The sequence below is a fragment of the Malaclemys terrapin genome, chromosome 6 (assembly GCF_027887155.1).
Source record: "Malaclemys terrapin pileata isolate rMalTer1 chromosome 6, rMalTer1.hap1, whole genome shotgun sequence".
NCBI lineage: Eukaryota > Metazoa > Chordata > Testudines > Emydidae > Malaclemys > Malaclemys terrapin.
In genome coordinates this window covers 23,211,165-23,226,755 of record NC_071510.1, presented here as the reverse complement: position 1 = coordinate 23,226,755, position 15,591 = coordinate 23,211,165, and the positions used below count along the sequence as shown (strand labels likewise).

Genomic DNA, 15,591 nt, shown 5'->3' with positions numbered 1-15,591 from the left:
CCAGAGTGGAAGGGTATCCCAGTATTGAGGAGCAAGGCTACATAGTGGATGGACTGTGTTGAGGTGTAGCCCTTAAATTGTCTCTTAGCCTGTACTAAGGTCAGTGACTGACCCGGTGCCAAAGAGGTCAATTGGCCAGGAGCAACACGTGGCACCAAGGGACCAGTAAACTCTTGTACTAAGGGTGAATTGAAGTCAGACAGGCACAGTAGGTCCCTTGCCACCATGAATGCCTGGGGGGTGGTATGTAGAGAGATTAACGCCACTGAAACAATGTCTGTCAGTACTGGACTCGAAGGCAGCTGCATGGACTGTTCTGCAGTCAACAGTATGGTACCTGGCTCTTCTCACCTGAGCACCGGGGAGACACAGGTGGATGGCCCAGCTCTACTCTGAGTATGTGGTGAGTCACAATGTTGTAGGGAGCCCCTTTTCAAGGATGACAATGAACCTCTCTTGGAGCTAGAATGGCCTCAGTTAGTCTTATGGATCCCCTTGAGAGGAACATCAGAGAAGGATTGGCCTCTCCTCCTCAGAAATGAATCAGAGGCCTGAGGGAAGCTATGGCAGGGGGCAGCAGTTGAACGAGTGCTAACAAGACGATTGGGAACTAGGCCCGCTGCCGAGGCAGGCCTCATTGTTTGCTCCATGAGGTGCTGTTTGAGGTGCAGATCCCTGGAAATCTGCATATGCTTTCTGAAGGATAAGCAGATGCACATCTCTCTTTAGTGTCCCCCTCACCAAGGCACAACATAAAAAACATGTGTGGGTGGGCGGGGGTGGTTGGGAGCGTTACTACTGGGAAAAGGCAGTATTTGAAGCTTGGAAAGTGCTGCGTGCCCTTGCTGCTCAGCACCACCAACTAAGAATGAATAAAAACAGAACAAAAAATAATTTTTAAAGGAAAACCTAAGTACAGGGTAGTAACTGCCAACTATTTACCAAGCAATAGATGCTGACTAGGTGACCGTCAAAAAAGGCAGAGGAAAATGCTACAGAGTATTCTGACTTCAGACTGTGGGTGGGAAGAAGGAACTGAAAGGGGTCAGGATAGCAGCACCCTTACATAGTCTCAGGAGGGACCACAAGGAGATATTAGAGATCCTTGGGGGTAGTTTCTTCAAAATGACAGCCCTATTTGAACCCTAAATACTTGTTTATTTCCATACTATCAAAATATAGTAGGGCTGTCAATTAATCACAGTTAACTTACACGATTAACTCAAAAAAATTAATGGTGTTTAATCACACTTATAACAATAGAATACCAATTGAAATTTAATTAATAATTTTGGATGTTTTTCTACATTTTCAATATTGATTTCAATTACAGAGAATACAAAGTGTACAGTGCTCACTTTATATTATTTTTTATTACAAATATATGCACTGTAAAAATGATAAAAAATAGTATTTTTCAATTCACCTCACACAAGTACTGAAGAACAATCTCTATCATGGAAGTGTAACTTACAAATGCAGATTTTTTTGGTTACATAACTGCACTCAAAAACAAAACAGTGTTAAACTTGAGAGCCTATAAGTCCACTCAATCCTACTTCTTATTCTGCCAATCGCCAAGATAAACAAGTTTGTATACATTGACAGGAAATACTTCTGTCTGCTTCTTATTTACGTCATCTGAAAGTGAGAACAGGCGTTTGCATGGCACTTCTGTAGTCAACCCCTTCCATGCTTTGGCCACCATTCCAAAGGACATGCTTCCATGCTGATGATGCTCATTAAAAAAATGAGTCAATTAAATTTGTGACTGTACTCCTTGGGGGGAGAATTGTATGTCTCCGTCTCTGTTTTACCTGCATTCTGCATATATTTCATTCTCTAGCAGTCTCAGATGATGACTCAGCACATGTTCATTTTAAGAACACTTTCACAGCAGATTTGACAAAACGCAAAGAAGGTACCGATGTGAGATTTCTAAAAATAGCTACAGCACTCAACCCAAGTTTAAAAATCTGAAGTGCCATCCAAAAATCTGAGAGGGACAAGGTGTGGAGCATGCTTTGAGAAGTCTTAAAAGAGCCACAGACTGATGTGGAAACTACAGAACCCGAACCACCAAAAAAGAAAATCAACCTTCTGCTGGTGGCATCTGACTCAGATGATGAAAATGAACATGCATCAGTCCGCACTACTTTAGATCGTTATAAAGCAGAACTTGATTCAGCATGGAAGCATGTCCTCTGGAATGGTGGTTGAAGCATGAAGGGACATATGAATCTTTAGTGCATCTGGCACGTAAATATCTTGCAACACCAGCTACAACACTGCCATGCGAACGCCTGTTCTCACTTTCAGGTGACATTATAAACAAGAAGCAGGCAGCAGTATCTCCTGAAAATTGTAACCAACCTTGTTTGTCTGAGTGAGTGACTGACCAAGAAGTAGGACTGAGTGGACTTGTAGGCTCTAAAGCTTTATATTGTTTTATTTTTGAATACAGATTTTTGTACATAATTCTACATTTGTAAGTTCAACTTTCATGATAAAGAGATTGCACTACTTGTATGAGATGAATTGAAAAATAATTTGTTTACAGTGCAAATATTTGTAATAAAAAATCAATATGAAGTGAGCACTGTACAACTTTGTATTGTGTTGTAATTGAAATTAATATTTGAAAATGTAGTAAACATCCAAAAATATTTAAAATAAATGGTATTCTATTGTTAACAGTGCGATTAATCGCACGATTAATTTTTTTAATCGCTTGACAGCCCTAAAATACAGCCTATACTATCAACTGATATTTTCACTTCCTTTCCCCCAAAATACTGTGTAATATTGGTATCAAATATTCAAAAAGCGGTCTGATGTCAGTGCAAAGAAATTAATGCAGAAAGTACACCTCCACTGGCCCATATTGTTATTTCTACTGTGCATACAAATCAGATAAATGTACATGCAAATGACTAGTTAGGTACCCACCTAACCTTTTTGCATGTGTAAATTATTCAATTTGTATACACAATAGGGGGTGCGCAGTGCTGCCCACAGTCCTGAGCATCTTAGGCCTTGGCTACACTTGCGAGTTACAGCCCTGTAAAGCCGCCCCCAGCGCTGTAACTCACTCCCCGTCCACACTGGCAAGGCATTTGCAGCGCTGCATCTCCGTGGTTGCAGCGCTGCATGTATTCCACGTCCCCGAGAGGAATAGTGAGTATTGCTCTGCAGCGCTGCGGCGCCAGTGCGGCCGCCCAATGCGCTGTGAATGGCCTCCAAAATTATTCGGCAGTATCCCACAATGCCTGTTCTAGCCACTCTGGTCATCAGTTCAAACTCCACTGCCCCGGCCTCAGGTAACCAACCATGTGACCCACCCTTTACATTCCCTGGGAATTTTAAAAATCCCCTCCCTGTTTGCTTTGCTCAGCCCAGCGTGGCGTGGACTGTGATCAGTGAATCTTTCCAGGTGACCATGCCTCCATGCTCCAAGCGAGCCCCAGCATGGAGCAATGGCGAGTTGCTGGACCTCAGTGTTTGGGTGGAGGAAGCTGTACAGTCCCAGCTGCGCTCCAGCCGTAGAAATTACAATACCTTTGGGAAGGTATCAAAGGACATGATGGAAAGGGGCCATGACCGGGACGCCCTGCAGTGCAGGATTAAAGTGAAGGAGCTGCGGAGTGCCTACCGCAAAGCCCGCGACGCAAACGGCCGCTCGGGTGCTCCCCCCGCGACCTGCCAATTCTACAAAGAGCTGGATACGATACTCGGGGTTAACCCCACCTCCACTCCGAGCACCACCATGGATATTTCAGAGCCGGGGCGGGGGGGGGGGGGTAGAGAAGAGGAAGAGGAGGAAAACGGGAGTGATGGTGGTGGGCCGGATGGAGACACGCCGGAATCCCTGGAGCCATGCAGCCAGGAGGAAGGTAGCCAGTCGCAGCGGCTGGTACTTGGTGGAGGACAAACAGAAGAGCAGGTTTCCAGTAAGCTTTTTTTTTTTTTTTTTTGAGGAATTTTTTCGGTGCGGGCTCTGTGGGAGAGGAGGGTTAGGCATGCATGCCTAGATGCGGAATAGTGCATTGATGTGGTTTATCACATCGCGGTAATCAGCCTCAGTAATCTCCTCGAATGTCTCATCCAGAACATATGCAATGCGCTTGCGCAGGCTTATCGGGAGAGCCACCGTGGTCATTGTCCCAGCCAGGCTGACGTGTCCGCGCCACTGTGCCGCAAGGGGCGGGGGGGGGGGGGGGGGGCGAACGACCATTGCTGCACACAGGCAAGCTGCATATGGGCCAGAGCAGAAGCCGCATTGCAGTAGAAGACCCTCCCTTGCTTCCCAGGTCACCCTCAGCAGTGAGATATCGTCCAGGACGAACTCCTGTGGAAAATGTTGGGACCGTGTTCAGTGTAGATGCCCCCTGAAGCTGTTGGCTCTCCCCAAGGCACAGAAACTCAGAGGACAGTGCAGCCCTGAAACAATCAGTCCCCCTTACTCACCATTTTGAGGCTCCCGTGGGATGTGTGCACTCTGTTTCAGACGGGGAAATTATGCAATTGTGTAGACCCTGTGTGTTTTCTACTCCTTAAGTGCAGGGGAAATCATTACTCTGTCTGGTATAAACAATGCTGCCTCTGTTAAATGCTGCATTTTGCCTATACAGCTGCATCAACCTTGAGACCTCAGCCGTCCCTCTTATCGCCTGCTCAGAGACTGCAAAGACTCAGGAAGAGACCACAAAAAAGCAAAGCAGACATGCTGCAAGAAGTGATGCGGCAATCTATTAAAGAGAATGAGAAAGCACAGAACTAGGGGGAAAAGAAAGCAGGATCCGCCAGGAAAATGCAGCGCACCAACGGCAAAGCACCAAGCACCGGCAGCAAAGCACAGATCGGCTCATAAGCATCCTGGAGCGCCAAGCAGACGCTATCCAGGAGCTCGTAGCCATGCAGAAAGAGGAGCAGTACCACAAACGCCACCCCCCCCCCCACAGTCCTTGTCCCAAAACTCTCTCTGTTGTACCCCACTGTCACCTCCAACCCACTTTCCCCAACTTCTGTGTTCTTCACGCCACCCGCTGCCTCCAACACCAGTATCTTCACCACCCAGCCCTGAAAAGCACGACCCTTACCCTCTGCACTCAACCCCCATCACCATGCAGTATAGCTATCCTGAAGTGCAGCACTCACTGCACAGCACACCAGACAGGACATACGCGAATCTGTGATTGTACCATTCCCCACTCCACCCCCTTGTTTCTTTTCAATAAAGAATTTTTTCTTCTTTTCAATAAATGGATTTTTTGGCTTTGAAAACATTCTTTATGATTGCATAAAGTAAAAGACTCCTTAGTCCAGGAAATAAACAGGCACTGCAAGTCTGCTTAGCAAACACTGATTCCTAAAGATTGGAACTACTGCACTTCACTCCCATGCAGGGCACCAGATATCACTGCTGGTTTTCAGCCTCAAATTGCTCCCTCAAGGCATCCCTAATCCTTGCAGCCCCGTGCTGGGCCCCTGTAATAGCTCTGCTCTCTGGCTGTGCAAATTTAGCCTCCTGGTGTTGAACCTCAGAGGTCCATGCCCGAGTGAAGCTTTCACCCTTCCCTTCACAAATATTATGGAGGGCACAGCACACGGATATAACCGCGGGGATGCTGTTTTCGGCCAAGTCCAGCTTCCCATACAGAGATCGCCAGCGGGCCTTTTAACTGCTAAAGGCACAATCCACAGTCATTCGGCACCGGCTCAGCCTGTAGTTGAACCATTCCTTGCTGCTGTCAAGGCTCCCTGTGTAGGGTTTCATGAGCCACGGCATTAATGGGTAAGCGGGATCTCCAAGGATCACAATGGGCATTTCAACTTCCCCTACTGTGATCTTCCGCTCTGGGAAAAAAGTCCTGGCCTGCATCTCCCTGAACAGCCAAGTGTTCCGAAAGATGCGTGCGTCATGCACCTTTCTGGGCCAGCCTGTGTTAATGTCAATGAAACGCCCACGATGATCCACAAGCGCCTGGAGAACCATAGAGAAATACCCCTTCCAATTAACATACTTGGATCCTAGGTGGGGTGGTGCCAGAATAGGAATGTGCGTCACATCTATCGCCCCTCCACAGTTAGGGAACCCCATTTGTGCAAACTTGGAAAAGAGAAAACAGAGGGGACATGATAGCAGTTTTCAGGTATTTAAAAGGGTGTCATAAGGAGGAGGGAGAAAACTTGTTCACCTTAGCCTCTAAGGATAGAGCAAGAAGCAATGGGTTTAAACTGCAGCAAGGGAGGTCTAGGTTGGACATTAGGAAAAAGTTCCTAACTGTCAGGGTGGTTAAACACTGGAATAAATTGCCTAGGGAGGTTGTGGAATCTCCATCTCTGGAGATATTTAAGAGTAGGTTAGATAAATGTCTATCAGGGATGGTCTAGACAGTATTTGGTCCTGCCATGCGGGCAGGGGACTGGACTCGATGACCTCTCGAGGTCCCTTCCAGTCCTAGAATCTATGAACTTGCATCAACACGATTCCAACGGTCGACTTTCCCACTCCAAACTGGTTTGTGACTGACCGGTAGCTGTCTGGAGTTGCCAGCTTCCAGACTGCAATAGACACCCGCTTCTCCACTGGCAGGGCAGCTCTCAATCTCGTGTCCTTGCAGCGCAGGGTGGGGGAAAGCTCCTCACACAGTCCCATGAAAGTGGCTTTTCTCATCCGAAAGTTCTGCAGCCACTGCTCGTCATCCCAGACTTCCATGACTATGTGATCCCACCACTCGGTGCTTGTTTCCCGAGCCCAAAAGCGGTGTTCCACGGTGCCGAGCATGTCCGTGAATGCCACAAGCAATTTCACGTCGTACGCATTACGCGGCTCGATAGCATCGTCGGACTCCTCACTCTCACTCTGGATCTTAAGGAATAGTTTGACAGCCAAACGTGACGTGCTGGCGAGACAAGTCAGCATACACCTCAGCAGTTCGGGCTCCATTTCCCACAGACAACAGATCGCGCTGCACAGAAACTGTTGAAAGATGGCACCAAAGGTGGATGGAAACAAAGCGATTTCTGGGATGTGAAGCGATGCATCATGGGGCGTTGGGACAGGACCCAGATGCCCTGCACCCACACCCCCTTCCCACAACCCATGGCGCCAGAATGGGAAGAGGTGCTCTGTGGGATAGCTGCCCATAATGCACCGCTACCAATAGCGCTGCAATTGCCGCAAATGTGGCCACGACAGTGCACTGGCAGCTGTCAGTGTGGACAGACTGCAGCGCTTTCCCTACTCAGCTGCACGAAGTCAGGTTTAACTCACAGCGCTGTACATCTGCAAGTGTGGTAAGGTTATTACCATCATCACTTTTTTTGGATTGACAATTACTATGCACTTTTAGATCAAATCCAAGCACCTGTTGTCAGGAATGTTCTGTTAAAAATTAAAGAAACAAACGAGTAAAGAAAATGCCATTAATTCAATTACCTGTCTAATGTAAGATAGTTCTTGAAAAGCACATCACACTTAGCTTTCAAGATAACTAAGTAAAGATTTCCTAAAGAATCTTAACATGTAAGTGAGAAAAAGTTGTGCTTCCCTCAAAATATTCAAAACAAAAGATTAAGAGAGGAACTAAATTAAGTTTATGAGTATTGTTACAAATACGAATTGGCAATGATACAACATAAATCCCAAAACAGGTGTTTGTAGGTGGAAACAAACACTTGAAATATTGGAAAAAACAAAAACTCCACAAATCAAAAGCAAATAAATAAAAAGCCCACAAATACATTGCATATTTATTATACAAGGGCTGTCACTCAATGAAATTCTGTATTGTATTAAGCACAGAATCAATCCTTATGTGGAGAAATGTCTGAAGGAGTATACCCACTGAACAATTCAGTAAATAACAGGGATTGAAAGTAAGTAGCCCACTTGTTTTCTTAAAGAGATATGGCCATTTTAATAGTCTTATGGAATTCCTTAAGAGTGGGTCTGGGTCTACAGAATAAATGGATACGGAGATCATGTGGGGGAAGGTTGTAAAGATATTTAGCCCCTGGAAATTATCACAACCACCAAGCCGGAAGCAGGCTACTGAATAAGGCATGCTGTAGAAGAAGAACTTCTGCTGTAAATGCCACCTGAAGAAGTCATTAAGCAAGTGATTGTTCAATCTGCTAAAGAGGGAATATTAGCTGGGTTTATAAAGACATAGGACTAGTTATTTTACTCTACTGATCACGTGTTGCTGTGGCATTGTCTAAAAATCCTATGGCGACTGTTTTAAAAAAACAATAAATAAGCAAGTTTCCACACTCTGCTCAACCAACTCATCACAGACCTTAATCGCATGACAGCTAGGAGTGGATACAAGAAATCTTCTGGATTGCTGTACGAGGATTCGCCTTTTCTCATACAACTTAGGCCTCATCCTACTCCTGTGGATGGCAAAACTAGCAGAACTGTTCTATTCAATGCTGAAAATATGGAAGAACAATTAGTGCATTTTTTTTGGCCTTGTACTTGCTCTCTACTCGGTCATCCTACTGCTGGAAATAATGTGGGGAGAAAGAAGTCCTGACTCAGAAAGCTCAGCCTTGCTTCAAAGATGACTGCCAAATTAAGAGCTTGTCTACACAGCATGGCAAAACATGCCAGAGGGATGTGATCTGACGAGGCCTGCATCAACAACTTCTCTGGCAGGAAGAGTTTCAGTCTCACCTCTCTCACCTTCTGGGTACACTTGGAAAATGAGTAATACATAATGTGTTCTTCCACAAGGCAAATGAAACACTAAGGATCCCCATCATTTATAGGCATAGTGCAGTCACACAAGTAACAGGTCTTGCAGATTGGTAACTCCGCCTCTACTATCATCTTAGCACCCTAATACAGAGGGTTGTCTATGCTAAAGGATACTTAACTGACCTAAACATCTATTTTTTTAAAATAGATGTGCCAACAGGCAAAAGGAAATTTAGTTTATCAACTAAAACTAATTAACTAATCAACTAGTCCTAAAATCCAAGGTGAAAGGCACAGTATGCAAGAGAAGTGGATAATGCCAAGGGTTGCGAACTGCAGCAATGGGCAGTAAGAAGGACCTATGGGGCTGCTGGAATTACTCTCCCATTTATGTCCTTGGTGGAGGGCATAAGACCATCCAGGACACTGGTGTGGCCCTAATGAACGCTGCTACCCAAAAATAATCTGATCGCGCGCACACAAACACACACACACACACCCCTGTAATCCATGTGCACCAAAAGCAGAATCTATATGCACAATCACCTGAAGAACTATAATTGAGAACTATACAGAGAATATAGTTAGCATCAAACTAGATTTTGGCCATGTCCACAAATCGTAGATTTCAGACCATTAAGTTAGTTCAGCAGAAGATACTGAAGGTAATAACCTTCTATTATGGTTTACACATTTCTAATCTCTCTCAATAAAATGGACAAAAATAAAGTTATTTGATTGTCTTAGTTAGCATATCCAACAGAGGAAGATTTTGAAACCGACAGATAATACTTCAAATTGAAGATCAAGGATATTTACATTAAAAAGGCATACTATGTTTCAATAATCCTTCAGAGAAATTTCTATATCCAGCTTAAAATATGTAACTTTGATTCACATGAAGAGTCCTGTGTTGAGAAAAACGTTCTAAATGTATTCCAAAGGCATTACAGCCTTCATTGCTAAACGCTGAAGCAGACTTGTTAGCAAAAACCCTCTAAGGTGAAGGAAGGGATGCTTGTCTGCCCAAAATTCACCATGAAGTCAACATATAACTCAGACATCCTCAATTATAGCACTAAAAGAAAATGACAAAGGGGGAAGAAGGCAATCTCATTGCTTACCTCAAAATCCTGTACTAGACTTTTGTTCAAGTAAATTCAGCCTCTGAAGGGCTGTCCTTGAGCATCTTGTATAAGAGTCAGTGAAATAGCTGAATTTGTCCATATAGAAAGCTCAAAGAATTTGTTTACTCCCATTCCACTATTCACCTACAAACCATCTGGCCCTGAACATTCTACTAGCAGACTGAGAATTCTGTCCAGATTGCCAAAGATAACTGTCACCCATTAGGATCTGGAGATTCCCAAAGGGCCTGAACAAAAAACAAAACAAAAAAATCCATTGAAAATGGATGGTTCAGCCTTGATGGTATTGAAGGAAAACATGTTACTAGTCTGATCCAATGGGATCACAGGTAACAGATCACGCAATAAGATTAGCCCTGGCAATTCAATCAACCAATAGTTTAAAAAAAGGGGAGGTTGAGAGGAGACAGAAGAGAAGACACCCACATTCCAAATGCATTGATCCTAAAAAGTCTCCATCTGCTAAAAAAAATTCCAGGATCCACACAGATACAGAGGTAAAATGGAATGTTACATTTTTAATCTAATGAAACGCAATGGCCAAAACTGAAAGCTCTGATTTTTTTTTCCTGCATACAGCATGCTTTCAAAACTGGTCAATAAAATCTTACCCCAGAAGAATTTTGGCATGAACTTCTTTGTTAGTCCTTGAGATTTCCCTCAGAAAGGTAATTTCTGCATCAAACCAGAATCCTCTCTCTTCTGGAGTCTCTACATTGTAGTTAACCATCACCATATCACCCACATTGAGTTCACTCCACTTCAAAATGGTTCTTGCTCGTGGTCGAAGATTATTGGCACGCATTTCTACTATACCATTCTCTGGATACCTTGGGAGGGGGGAAAAAGTTACAAATTAGTACTTGCACTATTATATGAAATAAATCAAAGGGTAAAATTTTAAAAAGTGCCTCAAGTGACTTAAGAGCCTGAGTCCCATTTTCAAAAGTGATTTGATTCCTAAATCCTATTTTCAAAAGTGATTTATGTTATTTTGAAATGTTTGCTTGTTCTAGGACTACAGTCCTTGCTACCTGGGATTTGAAAAACAGTTTTAATCAAAACCACAAAGAATCACGCTTATGTAAGGTTTTTGCTAGAAAGATGCTAAAAAATTTTCAAATCTGAGCACTAACCTGTCCCAGTCTTGCTCATACACAGGTCAATAGCAAAATTCCCAAACATGCCCACAGTGAAAAGAAACAAAGATTAGTATCTTGAAAATCCCATTTCTAGTCTAACTCTACCCCCATTAAAGTCAACGGCAAAATTCCCATTGACTTCAATAGCAACACAGTTTTTGAAAAATCCAACCCTACATATACAGACAGCATTTACCAACAAAATTATGCAAGATGAAGATAGCATAGGAAAAAAGTATACATTTGCTCATCAAACAGTAAGTAGAATGGTTCTGAAATTCCACAGACAAGCAAATAAATACAGCTAATCACAGAATGTTTCTCAAACTCTATTATATAAAATGGCCGATTGTTTTAAAATGTTTCTCCTTTTATTTTAGTGATTAGCACTTTAGTAAATGATAAATCTTAAAGATTTGTTAAAAAATAGAAAACTCTAATGTGATTTAATAAAATCCTGTTATTTTTGTAAGTTATTTTAAGGAGACACGTGAATTGCTAGGTTTTTACAAGCAATCTCATTTTCCTCTAAGTGGTGGGGCATATTATTCCAGCATAGACATACACCACACTAGAATTGTACCGTAAATACTTCTAGTGAGCTCCATTCCTTTAAATTGGGTAATACCTATGTAGCAGGAGTAATGCAGTGATATCTATTTGAAAAATAGCTACAGTAAAATGGCATGAGCATAGAATGTGCTCAAGCTTTTCGAGGAGCCAGCTACTTAGTATAAGAACAGACTCTCCTTAAATCCTCTGTATAGATCCATTTTGGCAATGGCTGTAGAAATCACAGAGCTCTGCCTATGTAATAGGGAAAATGGCAGAGTGGAAGGCTGAACACCAAGAAGAAAATTTTGCTGGTAGGAAACAAATTAAGATACCCTGTTACAAAAATGGAGAAATCAGACCTTTCGTACTGAAATAAAGCAAGAATTCAAAGAGTTCACTTCTTTATTTCTGGTATGACATAGTATAAGGAGATTCTATTTTGTAACCTATTCCAAGGGGATGGATGGAGACACACCCATTATGTGCAAACAACTCTCTCTACAAATTTAAATTATGAAAAGAATAACTGTTGCCTGAAGACAACTACTATAAAAAAATATTTGTTAAATGTTTAATTGTTTTTAGCTAATTTTAATCTGAATTATAACAAACTAAATCCTCACTTTGTAATAATTTCTTCTAGAAGTTTTAGCAGTGCTCATGAGTTTATCAGTATTACAAGCTATACCAACTTGAACTGGTTCCAGACCATGAGGCCAAAATCCTACACTTATGAATCTCAGGCATGCTGGAAAGTGAAGGAGGCATGTTGCCTGCAGTTCAAGGTGGCTCAGAGACCCAGGGAACACCACACTGCACTGTACTTTATTGTTGCTCCAAGTAGTAACTGTACTGCCACAGGTGCCTGCTGCTGATGGCAGCTTACATGCTAGGACATTGATCATCAAACCATAGCCCAAAGTCAACAGCCCATGCTTAGAAGATTGATCCAAAGTCCACCGAAGTGAATGGAAAGCCTCTGATTTAATTGGCGATTAACGGCCTTTGAAACGGACCACAGACTGGCTACTCCTCTACCAGATCTCTTCAACTAGGTGTCATATCCTGACCTGTTACTGCCCAGGTAAGCTAAGGAAGAGACATGAGTGCTTCACTGTCCTTCCTATCCCTTCCTTTCTCCCCGGGGGTTCTGCCCGTCTTTCTGGTCCTGCATGTGGAACTGGAAGCATTTCAACGAATGCTCCCATGGAGTCTATGAAGCTAGGTCAGTGTCTGGAGCAGGAGTAACATTGGGGGCTGATCGAGAGGTCCAAGACCTGTGAAAACCAGTGTTGATGGGGCCAAGCTGGGGCAATCAGTATAAGATCGGCCTTGTTCTTGCACAGAACTCTGGGCAGAAGGGAGCGGGGGAATAAACATAGCAGCCCTTCTGACCACAGCAGTAAAAATGCATGTCAGCGAACCTAGGCTGTTGTGTTATCCCTTGTTGCAAACAACTCCACTTGGGCAGATGCCCAGAGCTGGAAAATGGACGTTCCTATGTCTGAGTGACAGGACCACTTGTGGTGATTGAAAAACAACCTCCACAGGTGATCTGCCAGTGTATTTTGAGCCCCCGGGCCATGGGCCCCCAGACAGTATTGCTTCCCAACAGAGCAGTGAGGCCCAGTCTTCTCCCTGCTCTTTTACATAAAACACAGCAATCATATTGTCGATCAGCACCAATACACTCATTTGCCTGATGTGAGAAAGGAACTCCATGCAATCTAAACAGATGGCCCACAGCTCCCTGATGTTTATGTGTAGACTGAAATTTTGGGGTGACCAGAGACCCTGTGTCTGCAGGTGTCCCAGATGAGCCCCCAACCCCACATCTGAGGCATCCATCATTAAAGTAAGAGTGACAAGGTGGGGCAAAAGCAACTCCCTTGCATACACTGGGCAGATGTGTCCACCAATCTAGGGAGGTTAAGATGTGACTTGACATGTGCACTAACATGTTTATGTGGTTCTTTCTTGGAGAATATACCTCTGCCACCCAGTCCTGAAGGAGTCAGAGGCGCAGTCTGGTGTACTGGACCACATAAGGGCACACTGCCATGTGCCCCATCAGCCTTAAACAGCCTCTCACCACAGTGAGAGGATAAGCCTTTAAGTCCAGAATGAGGCTTTGCATCATACGAAATCTTATCTAAAGCTGTAAAGCCTGGCATCTGTCGAGTCCAGGACCACACCAATAAACTCTGTTTTCTACACTGTAGACAGGACTGACTTGTCTGATTTGATCAGGAGGCCTAGTGTGTCCAAGGTGGATCAGATTATGCGAATGCTGACCACCGCCAGTGACCTGGATTGACCTCTTACCGGGGGCATTGGCTGCACAAAGGCTTGTTGTGGGGTTCTGGGTGCAACGGTAACGGGACTCTACAGGGGTCCAGGTGAAGGTGGTTGAGGCTCAGTTGGGGGGGGGGGTGCTTGGGTGGGAAGGTCTGGGGGGGCTCAGGGGTGGGGTCCAGATGCTGGGGGAGTGGGGTTCAGTGGGGTGGGGATCCAAGTGCAGCTGGTTGGTGCTCGGTACAATGGGGATCCAGGTGCAGGTGGCTCGCTGGGGTAGTCCAGGTGCTGCAGGAATGGGGCTCGTCAGGGGGGTTATGGGTGTGCGGGGGTGAGGCTCGGTCAGTGCAGCAATTGTGAGAGAAGGGGGAGAAGAGTTTGCAGAGCTTCCTATAGCTGGGGGAGAAATCTGAGGGTGGGTCTGACATAACCCCAGATGCCATGCAGGGAAAGAGGAAGTCCCGTCTTCCCCAGCCCAGCCAGGACTAGCAGCTGAGCCCGGTGCAGGGTGGTAGTCACCAGCTGGGTCTTTCCCAGTCCCACCACCTGCTCCACAATGTTTACATGTCTGCCGGCTGCCTTGGACACCCAAAACATACTGGTAAGGAGGGTTGCATGACTGCTCTTGTGGCTTCCCTCTGCTTCCACATCAGAAAGTCATTTTTCTGCAGGGAAGCAAAGAAATCTACGGGGGGCATAAATTCTGCACATGCACAGTGGCGCAGAATTCCCCCAGGAGTAAATACACTACTGACAGTGGGCTAAATTCTGCTCTTGAGTACATTCACACTGCAATTAAACACTTTTGGCTGGCTCGTGTCAGCTGACTCAGGCTTATAGGGCTCAAGATACAAGACTGTTTAATTGCAGTATAGATGTTTGGTCTTGAGCTCCAGCCTGAGCCTTGGGACTACACGAGGGGGGAAGAGTCCCAGAGCCCTGACGCCAGCCCAAGTCTGAACTGTAATTAAACAGCCTTGTAGACCGAGCCCCCCACCCCCACCCCAAATCAGGTGATATGGGCTGGACGTGGGTGTTTAATTTCAGTGTAGACATACCCTTAGTTGTAGCACTAAGTTTGGCTTACCTAAGTTGTAGAAAATTTGGTATAGTACCCTCAAGCTACAAAAGTTCTTAAGAAATTATATTCACAATGGGCTACAGCATGGTTTTATTTAAGTTATAAACTTAGTATAGAATATTTTAAAAAGAGAAAGACAAAAGGTATAATAAGGATCCAATATTCAATAGATATTGCACAAAAAGAAACCTTTTCTTTGTTAGCTGTATCCTTACTGAACCTACTTCTAATTTTAAATCTTAATACTAGCATAGCAAAATTCTCATGTGGTCTCACATCTCTATGGAAACGTTTCTTAGCAATCAGTTGCCCATGAAGGAAGATTCCAGTCCTCCTTGGCCACAAGCAGTATTTGAGCATTCCTAGCATGTGATACAGAGAAATGTATTAACCCTATGTCACTATACAAAAATCTTTTCCTGGTACCAAGGAATTCCAGAGCATACTTTAATCCTTTTCCCATCCACCATCAGAAACTGCTGTAACAGAAGAGATAAGATTCTAAATTCACCTACTGAAACCAAAACAGGAGGTCAGGACTTTTCTGCTAGAACGATATATAATGTCTGTTCCAAAACTCAATGGTTACAACTCTTATTTAATTTTCCCCATATTTGTAATCTAAAGAAAACCAAAGTTCATTACAAATTTTTTTAAACAAGA

The 15,591-nt window shown here is 44.1% G+C and overlaps 1 protein-coding gene across 1 annotated transcript in view; it reads right to left on the bottom strand.

Moving 5' to 3' along the window:
* The window catches only part of UHRF2 (ubiquitin like with PHD and ring finger domains 2), a 190,746-nt gene that overhangs the window by 106,420 nt on the left and 68,735 nt on the right, over positions 1-15,591 (bottom strand). Inside the window, exon 4 of the mRNA XM_054031771.1 lies at positions 10,467-10,685. Coding sequence (XP_053887746.1) covers positions 10,467-10,685 — 219 coding nt within the window. The remainder of the gene's footprint in view (positions 1-10,466; positions 10,686-15,591) is intronic.